Below are 14,896 nucleotides of genomic sequence, written 5' to 3'. Positions count from 1 at the left end.
AATAAATAGAAAAGAGTGAAAGAATGTAATTGCATCACACATGTTATCAGTCAGGACTAGGAAGAAATATGAGTAGCAAGAATATAAAAATTTCTGATGAATATTTTGGAACATTTGGACTAATGTAAGTAAAGAACTTCTAAGAAAATGAAGGAAATGTCTTTAGCATACCTTATAAAGGAAACAAAAAATGAGCACTGAATTTCACTGAAGATTTATGGAATAATTTTACCTCTTTCAGTCTTTGACCAAATATGTCCTGTAATGCAGCTATTCACAAACTAGTGATTTTTTAAAATTACTCTATATTGGCTGCTGTCTTGCTGTCACCCACTTCTGTTTGACGTTGTTTTCCTGCTGTTACTATATTTATTAGAGGAGATCCTTATGCCTGTTAGAAGATACTATGGTTTCAGTTTATACATGCAACTCTTAATGGCTGGTAGACATGCTGCAATATTAAGTTACAAGATCTACTTTTTTTCTTTAATCACATGCAAGTTCTTTCCTATTACCCTATTACATATTCCTAAAAAGAAACTGATTTGTTGCTGATTTTTAAGAACAAAGGGAATAAAAGTTAAAGTATCAAAGTACAGTGACACAAATTGCATTTAAAAGTGAGTCAAGATACTACATTTATTTCTAGGTCTGTTGCCTTAAATCAGACATTATATTGTGTTTTTCCCTTGATCTACTTGAACCTTTGCAGATAATTTCAGTGCATTTGCATTTTCAGACTGAAGCAGGTCCCACATTTTGAAAAAACAAGTCAGTTCTTCAGTAATTCAGGAGTGAGCAGCATAGTATTTCACTTTGCCAAACTTTTCTACATTGAAATATGCAGCTTGCAAGGAGAAGAATAAATACTGGGATTGGTACCTTGATGAAACAGTTACTGATTAGATTTTACTTAGTATCATAAAAAGAGGAGAGAAAACACTGACAGCTGCACAAGTGGGTCTTTGTAAAACTGGCCTTGTGTACATACTGGGTGCTGAGATATTGGTTCCAGCAGGCTCTTCAGTTACTTTAAAACTGCCATCATCTTTGAAGGAGTAGCTTCAGCCAGAAGTAGTAAATTACAGATATTGGTGTTCTTTGAAGAGATAGGATATGATATTTCTCATTTAAGTTTTAGCAGAGTTTTAGTCAGAAGTCTGTCATCCACTTTTGCCCATTTCCTCTGGAACTTTGTAATACAGAGTGTAAGATTATTTGTGGAGATGTAGATACAGCTGAACCTTGCTTTCATTGCTTGGGCAGGCTTCAAAAAGCGTGTAATCCTTATCAGTCTGTCAAAATCTTCCCTTCCTGTTCTATTATGGTTTAGTTGCTTCACCTTATGTAATTCCATTGTCATAGTCCAAGCTGGTATCTGTCATTCCTTTCTTATGCCCACACCTTGAGATGGAGTGAATGGTTGTAGTAGCATCATTTCCCAGATAGCTGCACAAAAGAGGATATGTCAGATGATTTTCTCAGAAATCTCAGTACTGGGATATGTTCCTTTCACTGGAGGTGGTGGACAAGTGTCATCCAGGGAAAAGGCTTCATTTGGGAAGTCTGGATTCTGTCCTGTGCTTTGAGCGTTACCCTGCTGTGCAGCTTTGGGTAGTTCAAAAGTTACTTGATCTCTTTATGCTAGACTACAATGAATCTTGTTAGCTGAGGAATATTTTTATCAAACTCCTGAGAGCCTTTGAAAACCAGATATACTTATCTACAGTCGTCTTGGTTGTTATTTTTTGTTCATGTTACCCACATATGTTTTATTTGTATTTGTCATGTATCTTAATGGCCCTTTGCTATGTGGAAGTTTAGATTTTCCAGTACGAAAGCTTCTTACACTTCGTTCTGTGTTTTTCCATTTTGGGACTTTGTGCTATTTCTGTTTCCAAAGCACAAATATTACTTAAGACTTTTTGTACTTAAGGGTAAATGTTAATAAAGTCATGAGATTATCCAGTTTGGCACTCCCACGTTACTTAATTCCTTTTATTGCTTGGTGTATTGCCATTCTGAAGTGTGACATAAGTTGATACCCATAAAGACATTTTTCTCCACCTACTTACTACTAAACTTGAGTTTCCTTCCTATATTATTTTTTTACAGTCATGATTCTGGATGAAAATAAGAAACCAGTGAAGGCAAAGACTTTGGGAAATATTGTGGTAAAGTAAGAACAAAAAATATCTTACATTTAAAAGAAACTTCCCACATGGGTTCCTTGTCCTTTGACTAAAGTTTATATAAATAAGAATAATTGAAGTAATGAGGGTTGAAAAGCATGTCTGTCTCTGAATGTTTTATGTTCATTAGTACTAAAAAATTGCAGATGAAACTGTGTCAGTGAATGAGTGTGGATTGCTGGGGTTTCTTCCTAGACTAGGGCAGAGATTATAATTTTCTTAATTATCAGAGTGTTGGCACAGAATGATGCCTTCCTCTTGTGATGTATGAGCAAGATACTGAATCATTCCCTTCACTATTTTATCTTTCAGTTTAGTGAAATAGTACAGCAGTATGGATTGGCATGTGGTGGCTTACAGGTGTGATGCTGCCTCTTCTTTCACTGTCTCCTAATCACAACTGATGCATCTTAGAGGGTGAACATGCATTTTCTGTTCTCTGTAAAAAAAACCAAGATGTCTCTGTGTGTGCTTTGCATGAAAGAATATTCATTTGTGTCAGCACTTGGACAAAATACGTACAGGAAAGGACTTCAGAAAAAAAAATATCGAAAAACCTTGCTGTGCATCATGTAGGTGATTTTTAGTACCATTTACCAGACTGCTGACAGATGAATTCCATAAACTCTACTATTCTTTTTGAAAGTACACCTTTCTCGGCACATTTCCTTAGATAAAGAGGCCTCTGCTTAGATCACCCTGTCAACATCAGTTACATTTACCTTCCCTGCTGCCTTCTCACTTTTGCCAGGACCTTTCCTTACTCCCATAGTGTTCTATAAGCTACTGCTCCTTACAGCCCATGCTGCTCTGTATTCTGGATGTTTTACAGGCTTTGAGGCACATGGCATTTTCCTCAAACAATTTTTTTTTTCCCTCAGAGTTTGCACCTGCTTTGCGATGAATGTGGTAGCTATAACCACCTTTTTTTCAGTCACAGAAAATAACTTCAGCTCTGAATGCTTTCTAATGGTGAACAAGTACAAGTCCCAAAGGAAATATATTCATCTGTTTCTTCTGTGGTAGATTTTTGGAGAGTTGTGGTAGCTCAGAGTCTTCACTGCTTGCTTAGATTAATGAAAGGAAATACGAAGATGAGTATTAACCTTCAGTGAACTGAAAATCTGTCAGGAGCTGAAGCATTTGGATGGATGTACCGATTTTGATGAATTGTTAGTGCAGTTAGCTGAGGGTTGCAGTTGGCTGAGGCACAGGAGCTGGGGGTGAGAGACGGGAGCTGCAGAAGTGCGGCGGTAACAGTGTGGGTGGGCTGGCGCAGTGCTTGGGGGGGAGGTGGAGTTGCCGAGGTGAGGAGGCGTTTTTCTCAGCTGTACTGCTGATCTAATGCAACTAGACCCCTGTGGAGACTAAAGTAGCATCACATGATTTATTGTACGGTGTGAGGCAGATGTGTGTTTTCAGGATGAAGTCTATACCCTGCCTTATTCTCGGCATCTTCAGCTAAGCCACCAGGACACAGACACCTAGGTTTAACTCCCCTGAGTCAGCAGACCCATATTGAGGAGTAGTTTTCTTGTGACACATATGAGATTGTGCATTCACTCCACTGTTGAGTATGTGCATTCATTACATTACCAAGCAAAAATACTTAAAATTGCCCCAAATTTTTATAGACTTTGGTTCACAGTATCAGTAACCCAGCTCAGGGGGGAAAGTTGTCTTTCAAAGCTCCCACCTCTGTAGTGCCTGAAGCCATGATAAAACACAGGCTTGTAATCAACAGAGAGATAAAAGGTATTTTGTAAGAAAATTGATCCTAGGTGCTTAGATATTCAAATGACTTATTATTATTTACTATATTAGTCATGCCTAGTTATTTAACTAGGATGGAGTAAATCACCTTCCAGATGTGTTCGTGTCTCTCCAGTGCCTGCAGGAGTGGCACAGTTGGCTTAGGGTAGGTGCTTAGTCTTACCTATCAAAAGAGGAGTAGAATGAACTCCATCTTTAGCAACTCTGCTAAAAAAGTTGAAAGATAAACTAACAGGTAATGTTGGAATATGTGTGCATACATTTTTAAGTGCCTGTCAGGAGTGGTATTGCCATATTAGAAGATTCTGTTTGGGGTTAATGTCTATCTCTTCTAGCCAGAATTTAGCTTCCCTAATGTTGCCCCACATGTAGATGTTTTCTCGAGGGATTACAAATGTGTCAATATATTGATTTGTTGTTTCATTTGTTTTGTTTTATCTTGCTCAGCATGACTTTTACTGCAATCAGATAAATTGATAATGAAAAGGGGGAGTTTTTTTGTATTTTTTTTTTTGCCATGTATCACTCAAGAAAATGTAATTGCACATATTATTTTATCATGTCTATGTTTATTGCATTTTTTGATTAAAGCAAGGTTTCATTAAGTCCTCCTTCAAAGAAACCATTTCTCTCTTCATCAATCTTCTGCATGTACAGACCCTTTAAAATAGTGGGGATGGTCCTTGTTACCAGCAGTGTTTGTTTGTCAGCCCAGAGCATGTCCCCCTGCAGCTGGAAGAAAATGGGGGACTCAGGATAGTTCTGACTATTATTCTATCATACACTTAGCAGTGAAAATATGAAAAAATTCAGGGGTTTGCTTCACCTGTAGCATAGGTGAGTTAAGAAATATTCTTCAGTGTTTCTTGGAGAGGAGAGTGGCCATGCACTGCTTACAATGCCAGCTGTGCAGAAGTGGGAAACTGCTGCTCTTGGTTGTTTTTATCCCAGACTAACTCCTGGTAAAGACTGTGGGGCTGCTTGAGGCCTGCAGTTTTACTAAGTACAGTATTTAAAATATCTATTCTTACAGCAGAACTTTAAATTTTAATTTCATCCTGCAGGAGTCAGATACTCTGGAAAGGTAGTTCTTACATCCAATTACTCCAACTTGCTGTCACAAGTATGTTCTTTACTTTTCTGCCAGCTGATACCTGTTCTGATTTTTTTTTTCCCATATAACAATCATCTCTGCTCTTTGGACAGATTATTCTTGGATAAAAACCTCTCATATATACTAGTTTATCTGGACAATTCAATAATATTTCTGATTTCACAAGTCTTTCAGGATAAAGTGATTGAAAGCAGTGTCACAACATTTGTGATACAGAAGAAAATAAAGGTGACTGCAGATGAGGTGAGGGTGGACTTGTATGGATTGTTTTTAAATTTATATGTATTTCTGAGCTAGATTTTTTCAGACATAAAAGATTCTGAGAATTTATTCTGAAGTGAAAATGACAGCAGCAGTGACCTCCACTTCATTTAACAAGACAAATCTGGTTTAGTAACACACTTCTGCTTGCATTGTTCTGGCCTGCCTGTAATTCATGCACACTTGAAGATATGTATGTATATATGTAATTTTGATTAGCCATAAGAATTTTCTAGGTTGTCTGTTGTTATAAGGAACATTAACAAAGGGAAATCCCATGTAAATTCCAGTTTTCATCTTGTACATTGAAAATATCACAAACCCATTATGTTTATTTTTTTGAAGCAGTCATCAGCACTAGCTAGCGTTATTCTTTATATTCACCCACAACAGGACTATGTTTGCATTGTGCTCATTTTTTCCAGAGAGTAGTGACTGCCAGTAAGTTTGCTGCTAGACCCTAGTTAGACTTCCTCTAGAGTTTGTATAGTTAATTTTGTACCATCATAATGGAGTTTTGCAGGGTAAGTATTTACAATTTTGCTTTAGAGATCTCCACTGCATGGAATCACATTAGTATGTTTCATATTCAGCAGGAGGTGAGACAATGTAGTTACATCATACAGTGATTCTGAAATGGTTTAGTTGCACTGGTTTAATTGCATTTAAGAAAAGTGGCTGAGAGGCTCTATAAACTACTAAAGTTGTGATTTTTTTTTTTTTTTTTTTTGTGGATTTGGAATTAGTGAAGGAAGAGGAAGAAAAATCAAAATGTTCTAAAAGAATTTTTCAAATGATGACCCACTCCATTGTATCTAGTACAATCATGCAAAACTTTATGTACAGTGCTGTAAAAACTAAAATACATTCAAAAGTATTTATTAATGATAAATTTTAAATAGTAAATATTTATAAAGAAATAGTAATGATAAATTCACAGCTTTTTATGATTATACATTATGAGTAAGTCAAAGAGAAAAATGACCGTACTTCCAAAGCAAATACCTTAGAGTGAATATCCTTTAGTGGAAAAGGTGTTATTCAAAGTAAGCAACCCATTGACAGTTTTCCTGTTTATGTCAATGTGTTCAATATTTTTACAGTATTTAGTGAGCAAATAAATGTTCAATAAAAAGCTGACTCACACAACATTTCTTATGATGCGTTAAAAAGAAAGTCAGTGTCTGTTTGGAAGGATGAAGAAACCTGGAGTCAGGAATATAAACATAATGCTCAATAGAATGCTAACCAAGAGAGCTTAAAGAAAAGAAAAGGGAAAGAAAAGGATGCAGTCTTTTGCAGTGCATTGTAGTACCTTGGTATTTCATTAAAAAAAACTGAAGTAAGATCTTGTAAGACTTGATGAGTGAACATTTGGGCATTCCAACTGGGATACACCCACGGGAAAAGTCACAGCTCTGTGCTCCCCCACTGCCCAGGAAGAAAAGGAGACAATATGTTCTTGTAAGCAAGGGCTATACAGCTAGGTAATGTGAAAATTGTATAGCTCTGTAAGATGAAGGACCCTAGAATGCAGTGACTTCCAAAGGAGCTTTTTATGTTACAGTAGATAAGCCTCTGGATACACAGGATCTTTCAATCAAAGGCAGCTGCTAGTGTAGCTAAGCAGACAGTATGATTGTTATTAGGTAGGGAAACTGAGGAGGAGCCAGTGTTACTGTCTGTGGATGTGATGTTAGTACATCCATTGATGCATTAGGCTTGGTTCTTCTGTCTGTATTTCAAAAGGCTAATGAGAAAGTGACTTGATATTGGGGAAAATATGAATGACAGTGATCTGAGTGCTGAAATCTGTGTGGTACGAAAACCTGTGGTATGTCATTTACCCAAGATCAGTCAAATACTGACTTCTTCAAGGCCAGGAAATACTCAGAGGACAAAATAATCTCTGAGAGATGGCTATTTAGCATAAAGAAATTTGAAGCTGAAGCTAGATCCATTCAGATGAGAAATAAAACACTGTTTTAGCAGTGAAGGTATTAAGACATTGGAATAAAATCTTGGGAGTATGGTGGTTTACTTTGATATTTTTAGGTCTAACCTGGATATCTATTTTAACCAAAAGTTGTGGGGTTGAGGCAGGATTTAGTAGATGGCATCTTTCAGCTTGTTATATGGAAGGTCAGTTTAAATAAAGAACCTGTGCAAAAGATTTATCTTTGTAACAGCCTTTTGCATGTTTATCAGCTTTGTCTTTTCCCTTTACAGATAAAACAATGAGTAGGTCTTCCAATGTGAGAGCAATTTGTCCAAAGATGTTTTTTCTAGCAGATCTCTGGCTGACTACATGTAAATATCATTTGAACTTCCCTTACTTTGAAATTTTTTCCAAGCATTTTCACTAGTTTTTTATGGCTTTTTCTCTTTTCCCACTGCAGCAAAATCCACACTGAGATCAACTACTTTTTTGACCCCTTTCAGCTAACTAAAGTAATCTTTCACGCATACTGATGAATGTTCAAGATCCTCTATTCTTCTCCACTCTTTTTCCTGTGATGTTGTTACTAGAGTCTGAAAAAGCTTCCAGATGCCTTTCAAAATTGCAATAAAAAATTTTTATAAGAATGACGTTTGTTCACAACACTACATAAATGCTGACTAATAATTATAGCTGCCAGTCAAGATTATTTTGTTCCATTCGGAAACCCAAGCTCATTTAACAATGGCTTATATTTGCTTTGACTGGCTGTAATGAATAGCCTCTGAGTATCATTGCCTACCATAAAATAAAAGGATATCTTTTCTGAATTCCAGCAAGGTAACATCTCCAGTAATTTTTTATTTAATTTCAGAAATCTGCTTTTCTGTGCAAATTATCTTTTGAGTTCTCTGTCTGTAATTGCTTACTTCCATTAACAAGGAATCTTACACCATTTTGATGAGTGGCATTCTGAAAAGATGTGCTATGTGGGAGTCAGATTTCTTGGGCTAAGCTAAAGGTGGACTGTTCTGTGAAAGGTCTACCACCATTGTATAAAAAATAAATGAACTGTAAAACAATGCTTAAAAAAGCAAATAATGATTTCCATTTAAAATTCTGTACCAGAAAGCAGTTAAAGTACTTCAGAGGTTTTTTTTGTGGTACTGTCAAGCTCATACATCTTGTCTTCCCAATTTATAATGAAATTACCAGCTTATCATTGTAAAATGTAACCAGAATGATTCTTCTTTAAATGAGCCCATATGATGTAAATCATTAATTTACAAAGGTTGCCTGATTTCCCTGATGTTGTTTTAAATGCATTCAGTCTTTAAATGAGAAATAGGCCTGGATCTGTATTCTTGTACTTCAACAATTTTAATCTTACTTTGACTGGAGTAATTGGAGAATAGAATAATTTGTACTCCTGTTACTGTGCTGGTAACAGATAGCTACAGAAATACAGTAAATATGTCCAAAAGAGAAACCAAGCAAAGCAACTTCTTTGTATGTTGTGAAAATGGTAATAAAGGAACCTACTCCCGTCTTGGCCTTCTGTGATCCTGTATCTTGTCAAAGGAAAGCAGGACTATCTGAGGGGCAGTCATGCTTACTTATGCATACCTGGCATTTTTGGTCAATAATCTCTTAGTAGTAAAAATATCACTGAAAGATCTTGAGTATTAATTCAGTTTTCAGACAAAGAGGCAACAGTTTGTAAATGCTGAGTTATTGTGGGTGTATATTACATTTTCTAGGGCAAAAAGACCCAAATCAAACATCTCAAAATGTTCCTTTCTTTTTTATGGAGGGGTTGATGAAAACAAGAGATGTCTATTTTCAGGTTGCTGTTATTTTTGGACAGTCTCATTTTCTCTCTTCTGGCTCATTGCATGTAATTATGATCCAGTTCTGCTCCCTTTGGAATTTATGGCAGCATTCCCACTGACAGCAGTGGTTTGGAGGTATGTTTGGCTCTGGACGTTTTAATTCTGATGTCCTGACAAAATTTCAATACACATAAGTATGTTCTGGCAAGCTGAATTCTACCTTTATTAATTTGTATTTGCACAGAACCTAGAAATTCTACTCAGTCATGATGCCAAGAAAGGTGCTTTCATTAAAGAATTGTATGTGCCCATTGCTCTGGAATTACTGTACCTGAAAGATTGACACATGGAAGAAGGAATTCACTTTTTGCTTAGTGGATGAGTGGGGTTCTAACTGCAAGTGAACTTTCACAGAGAGCCACGGAAGCACATTTTCAGATGTTGTCTGTATTGTGCTGTGATATATGCTGTAGAGATGCCTGTGGTAACCACTTATTTAGCAGTCTGGTTTCCACAGACTCACAAATTATGCTCCATGTATGTGTTTATCAATACAATTTTCCTTAAAAACCCCAAGAAATAAGCAAAAAAAACCCCATCAAACTAGAACCTGAGACACCCCTGGTCTCCCCACTGGAAAAAAGAAATCCCAACAAGGACAAGAATACCAAATAGTAGAAGTGAGAGTTGTATTTTTGGTGATATATTCCACACTTCTGTTTAGATTTTTAAACAATGACAGAGAGGTAAATGCTTTTCTAATTTCAGCAGTAAAACTGCTTTTTTTTTCTATTCAGTGACTAACTGCAAAGTACTGAAAAGAGCTGTGGGGAAATTAGGGACTTCATCAATATGAATTGTTCTTTCTCTACCATCATGAAAGTGTTTCAGACTGTTAAATAAATTTAAAGTGCAAAATTTGCAATGACTGAGGCTGTTATGAATTGCTGTGCTATTAGCAACCAGGCAACAACCATAGTAACTGCCATTCTCTGGTGGCTTTACTTGAATCTAAACAAAAGCAATAAACATAGGCATATGTTTGTTTTTTTTTAAACACAGGCATACACAAACACTAGGATCAATATATTGTTTTTCTTATGTTTTTTTCCAAGGCAAACACTCCACAGGTCATGTTTTTATATCCCAGAGACACTTATTAAGCTTGAAAGGCTTAAAATAGGGCAGTGAATTTCTTCCAGATGGGCAGAAGTCAACCTGCCCTCCTGAACCCTGGGTAACTACTGGGAAGTGTCTTGGCATTTCTGGCCATACCTTAACTGTACTTTCGAGGAATGTGATATATGGGATGTGTTGAACCAGAACCCTCAGATAAAAAACAGTAATATTTATAGTCATATATTCTATTATGCTAGCTGACCTGAATTAAGCTGAAAAAACAAGGATTGTAGAAAATCAGGCATTCAAATCACTACTGGATGATATGACCTTTTAAATGTAGTTTTACTCTTTTTACCATAGCTAGGATTTTTTTAGTGTGTTTGCCTCTCTCTCTCTCTATATATATGGGTATATATAAAACTATTCTTTTTGTAAATATAGTGCTAGAAATGTACATGTCACAGAGCTGGTGGCACCTGTTCTTGTGACTGACCATCATAGGAGACTTGTAATGACACCAGAATTGCTATGCTACAGAGAACTGCTTCACTGCTAGAGATGTTGCCTTTTAGTGTCACAGGGATACTATCAGCAGAAAATAAAATACTTCTGGCTAAATATTTGCTAGTTAGCAATGCAGACATATGCTAGTAAAATCTGTATGGTGCATTTATGATTTTATCTAAATAAATATGTTTGTTTACATGATAATTCTCTCTCTGTTATTAGGGGCAAACTTCATAAAACTTTTCTTGATATGCCTGGATATGTATCTCTCAGGCAGTTAAAGAAATCTGTGTGTGCCCTGTCAGAGCTATGAAGAAACAAGCACTTTTTTAGCTGAAGCTTCTGCAGCTTCTCTCCTGACAGATACGTATGTGAAGTGTCCCATATTTTCTCATGCCCATGTCATTGACTGAAGAAGGGGTGTTTAATATGTATTCAAAACTCAACTAATAAAGCAATCCAGAATATTGCAGCTCTAAGTACAGTTATTTTAGAAAGCTCTATTAGTGGCTTGTATCAATATACTTTCACAGAACTTCTCCAGTATTACCAATAATGTTATGCACAGTTTAAACAGAAAAGCATTTTTTATCCAGATTCTCATGACTGGAGTCCTTTGAGTTTTATCTTTTTACAGAAACTAAAGATCTGTGTGTCTGATAATTCATCTATGCACGTGTGGGTGTATATGGCTGTTAGAGAAAGAGACACCTGTAATAATGCAGTTGCCTGTATCATAGTGTGTATGTGCAAATTTTGGAGAGATACTTAATTTTTAGAAATGTTAAAAGATAAATGCTGTTAATGTATTTATAGTACAGAGTATAGTGTTTAATAGACTGAATATTATTTTACTGAGGTGCTTGTATTATGTAAAAGGTAAGGTCTGGATACCATGCAGAGCTATATACCTTTGATGACAATAATATATAGATTTTTTTATTAGTTATGAGCATATTTTTAAGCTGAACTATTTTCTGATTGTGTAGACAATGACTATTTATCTGAAAACAGAGTATTAATGGAAAGCATGAGTTGTATTTGTTATATCTGCTTTTCTTACTTCTCTCTGCTCTTTTCAATTTAAGGTTGCCTTTGCCTCCTGGAGCATTCTCAGGCCTTTGGGAAAATCAAGAAACATTTCAGAAGTTATATTTCCAAAAATTTCCAGTAAGAATTATGAAATCAATTATTTAAGCTTCTGGTAATACTTCAAAACTGAAATGATAATAGATTTAACCTGGGAAACAGTTTATGATAAGTTGTCATAATTTCAGTGGAGATCTTTGGTTATATATATATATATATATAAAAATATATAAAAAAAATCCTTTTTCACCTATAATTTCAGCTCTTGGGCATGCTGTTGTTTTTTTAAGATCTGAAACAGAAGTACACCATAAGCTTTTGAGCCAAAAAGTCATTTCATGTCATTTAATCTAAGATGTAAACCAGCAACCTTGCACTAGCACAGCTTCAAATGCACTCCTCCTGTTGGCCTGAAGCCATGCTAACTTGGTACCGCTCCAAAATAAACACTGGTCCACTGTGCATCTGAATACACTGGAGGGTCTTTGCTGCATTAGTTATGTTTCCTTGTCAGATGAACTGTCCGAGGACTGGTTTACTGTGTTCCTTGCAAATAGGTAGATTTGCCCTATACAAATGTTGAAAATAGAAGATTTGGCTCAATGAAAGTAAATGATTGAGTTGTCACACAAATTATTTTTAGTGTGCAATTGCATCATGGTGACAGCGTATGTTTGGGTACAGCAAACAGTAATCTTTAGGAGCAGTTTGACAGCTGTCATTATATTGCAGCTATTCCGTTCTCCTTGTGTAGATCCGGGCAACATCCTTCTCCAAGCTGTCAGGGATCAAAGTAAGCAGAGTTGGAAAATGTCAGGATTTATCTATTTTTTTCTGTTCTGTATCAATAAAGACAACAAAACCTTTCCCTTTCTGGAAAAGGAGCTGCACAGGATAATACGATAAAAAAACAGTGACAAATATTACAGAAATAAATCTTTCAAGCATCAAAAGCTTACATAATTTGAAACAGGTCTATTTTTTTTTTATATTTTTGCGTTTCATGGTAAATTTATGAATCTTTCTGACTTTATTTTTCATTGTGTTGTATTTAGGGATATTATGATACTATGGATGCTGGTTATATGGATGAGGATGGCTATCTATATGTACTGTCTCGAGCTGATGATGTGATCAATGTTGCTGGACACAGAATTTCAGCAGGTGCGATTGAAGAGGTTAGCATTGCCTGACAACAAAATACAAGAGTGAAAGATGAATAAAGCAAGCTGAGACTGAAAATCCCATATTTCATCACATCTCAAAATCTCACACAGAAAGATCTCTCATTTTCTTTCTGCTTGTTTTGTTTGCATTTCCACATTTGTACTTTTAACCAAAACATTTCTGTTTCAGGTTCTTCCTATTAAGATGCTTTCCAGAAACATAACAAATTTAGTCAATAATAAGCATTTTGTACCATGGGATTTGTAAGGCAGGCATAATTTGGTATTTGAAGGTGGAGTTAAGGGGCAGAGTGGGAAGCATACCTTTTTGCTCAAATAATGTATTTATTTAGGAATACATTAGGATAGTGTAGTGTCAGTGTGACAAGTAGTTTTACTAGCTACTGTAGTTACTTAGGAGTAGAAACCTTTTTCCTAAAATGCAATGATCAGTGTTGGCTGATATTTTTTTTTTTTTCAGACATTCACATTTAGTGTTTTTTCTTGATTGGAAGACTTCATCATTTTTTGACAGCTGTTTTGTCTCTTATTGTATGAGCAGTGCTAAATGAACAATGAAAATTTCTGTAAAAGACCCTGCTGTTAAATTGAAAGTCATTAGTGTAATACCCATGCAACTCCAAAAAGTTGAAAATAGTCAAGTTCATAATAGTGTCTGAATTTTATATCATTGTTCACTCACCTTTCTGGAGTCACTATGATTGATTGCCAGTTACAAATTTCCCTGATGACATATCAATTGCTTATTCAGGGAGTATAGGAAAAGGTGTGCTGAGCATGTACAAGAGAAAAATAGGCTTTTAAGAACTCTTCATTTAACTGTTCACTGAATCAGAAACTAATCTGTGAGTCATTTTTTGTTTTATAATGTCTGTTAGTCTAGTGACTATTTTATTTTGATGGCTAGAAAACTTAGAAGAGAATAGAAGAAATTCTGATTACACAGAAGTGAATGAGTTCACATAAACATTAATCCATCAAGGATTGGTCAGCCAGGGAGCTGAAATAGCTGCTGTCCTGACTTGGGTCTATGGAGATATAAAGGTACTTTCAGTCTGCTTAAACCTCTTTTCCTTAGAAGTAGTTTTTTGTGTTCCCTTACTAAAGCACAGCAGGAATCTCATCCCCATCCCTTACTGCTCTACTACTCACGGGCCGAGCTGGGCATTTTCTTTGCTTCAGAGTCTGAAGCTGCTGTAACAAATGATGAATTGAATCACTTTCTCTGCTGTATTACCTTTGGATCCATCATACTGAGCTTCTCAGTATCTCTGTTTTTTCTCCCTGCTCATTAGGTCTTTCCCCTAGAAACATGATGTTTCATTGCTGTGATATTCTAGAAGCTTTTCTATTCACCTTTTGAATAAAGCTAGAAACCAACAGTGATGTTAATGCATGCACAGCAAATTGCTGGTTAAATGGGAAAGTGTTAAGAAGACCACAATTAGCTCCTCAGTAAGATCAGTAAATACAGAATTAGAGGTCCATAGGATCATTAAGTAATTGACAGTCACCTTGCTGAGCAAGTATGTTATCTACATTTACATTATAGCTGCATTACAAGTTTAACAAGTTTTTCCTTAGTGCTTTGACTAAGTGTTTTAGCTCTGTTATGTTCCACACAGTAAGTTCCTTTGTCTAATGTATCTGTTAATACTATTGGAGCTCCATGTTTACTGCAATGCAGCAAATGTTACAGTTTACTTGGCCAGTCAGTGAGTGGTGGCCATTATGGGAACCTCATCTTGTGTGTTGATCCACCCCTGTCTTTGGTCTGTAAATCTGTAGTGTTCCTTCTTGACCCTTCCTGAAAGAAAAAACAAACCCACAGCTTAACCAAATCTTGACTATCTGAGGCAACAGACTTGAAACTGAGAACT

The 14,896-nt window shown here is 36.0% G+C and overlaps 1 protein-coding gene across 2 annotated transcripts in view; it reads left to right on the top strand.

The window, feature by feature from the left end:
- LOC131592163 (acyl-CoA synthetase short-chain family member 3, mitochondrial-like) overlaps window positions 1–14,896 on the top strand; it is a 65,530-nt gene that overhangs the window by 46,697 nt on the left and 3,937 nt on the right. For both annotated transcript variants that reach the window (XM_058863480.1, XM_058863479.1), the window contains 3 exons: window positions 2,116–2,179; window positions 11,829–11,910; window positions 12,885–13,007. In XM_058863480.1, the coding sequence (XP_058719463.1) occupies window positions 2,116–2,179; window positions 11,829–11,910; window positions 12,885–13,007 (269 nt within the window). The remainder of the gene's footprint in view (window positions 1–2,115; window positions 2,180–11,828; window positions 11,911–12,884; window positions 13,008–14,896) is intronic.

Source organism: Poecile atricapillus, chromosome W (genome assembly GCF_030490865.1).
Source record: "Poecile atricapillus isolate bPoeAtr1 chromosome W, bPoeAtr1.hap1, whole genome shotgun sequence".
NCBI classification, from domain to species: domain Eukaryota; kingdom Metazoa; phylum Chordata; class Aves; order Passeriformes; family Paridae; genus Poecile; species Poecile atricapillus.
Note: the sequence above shows the minus strand (reverse complement) of the source record. Positions and strands in the feature narration are given on the sequence as shown.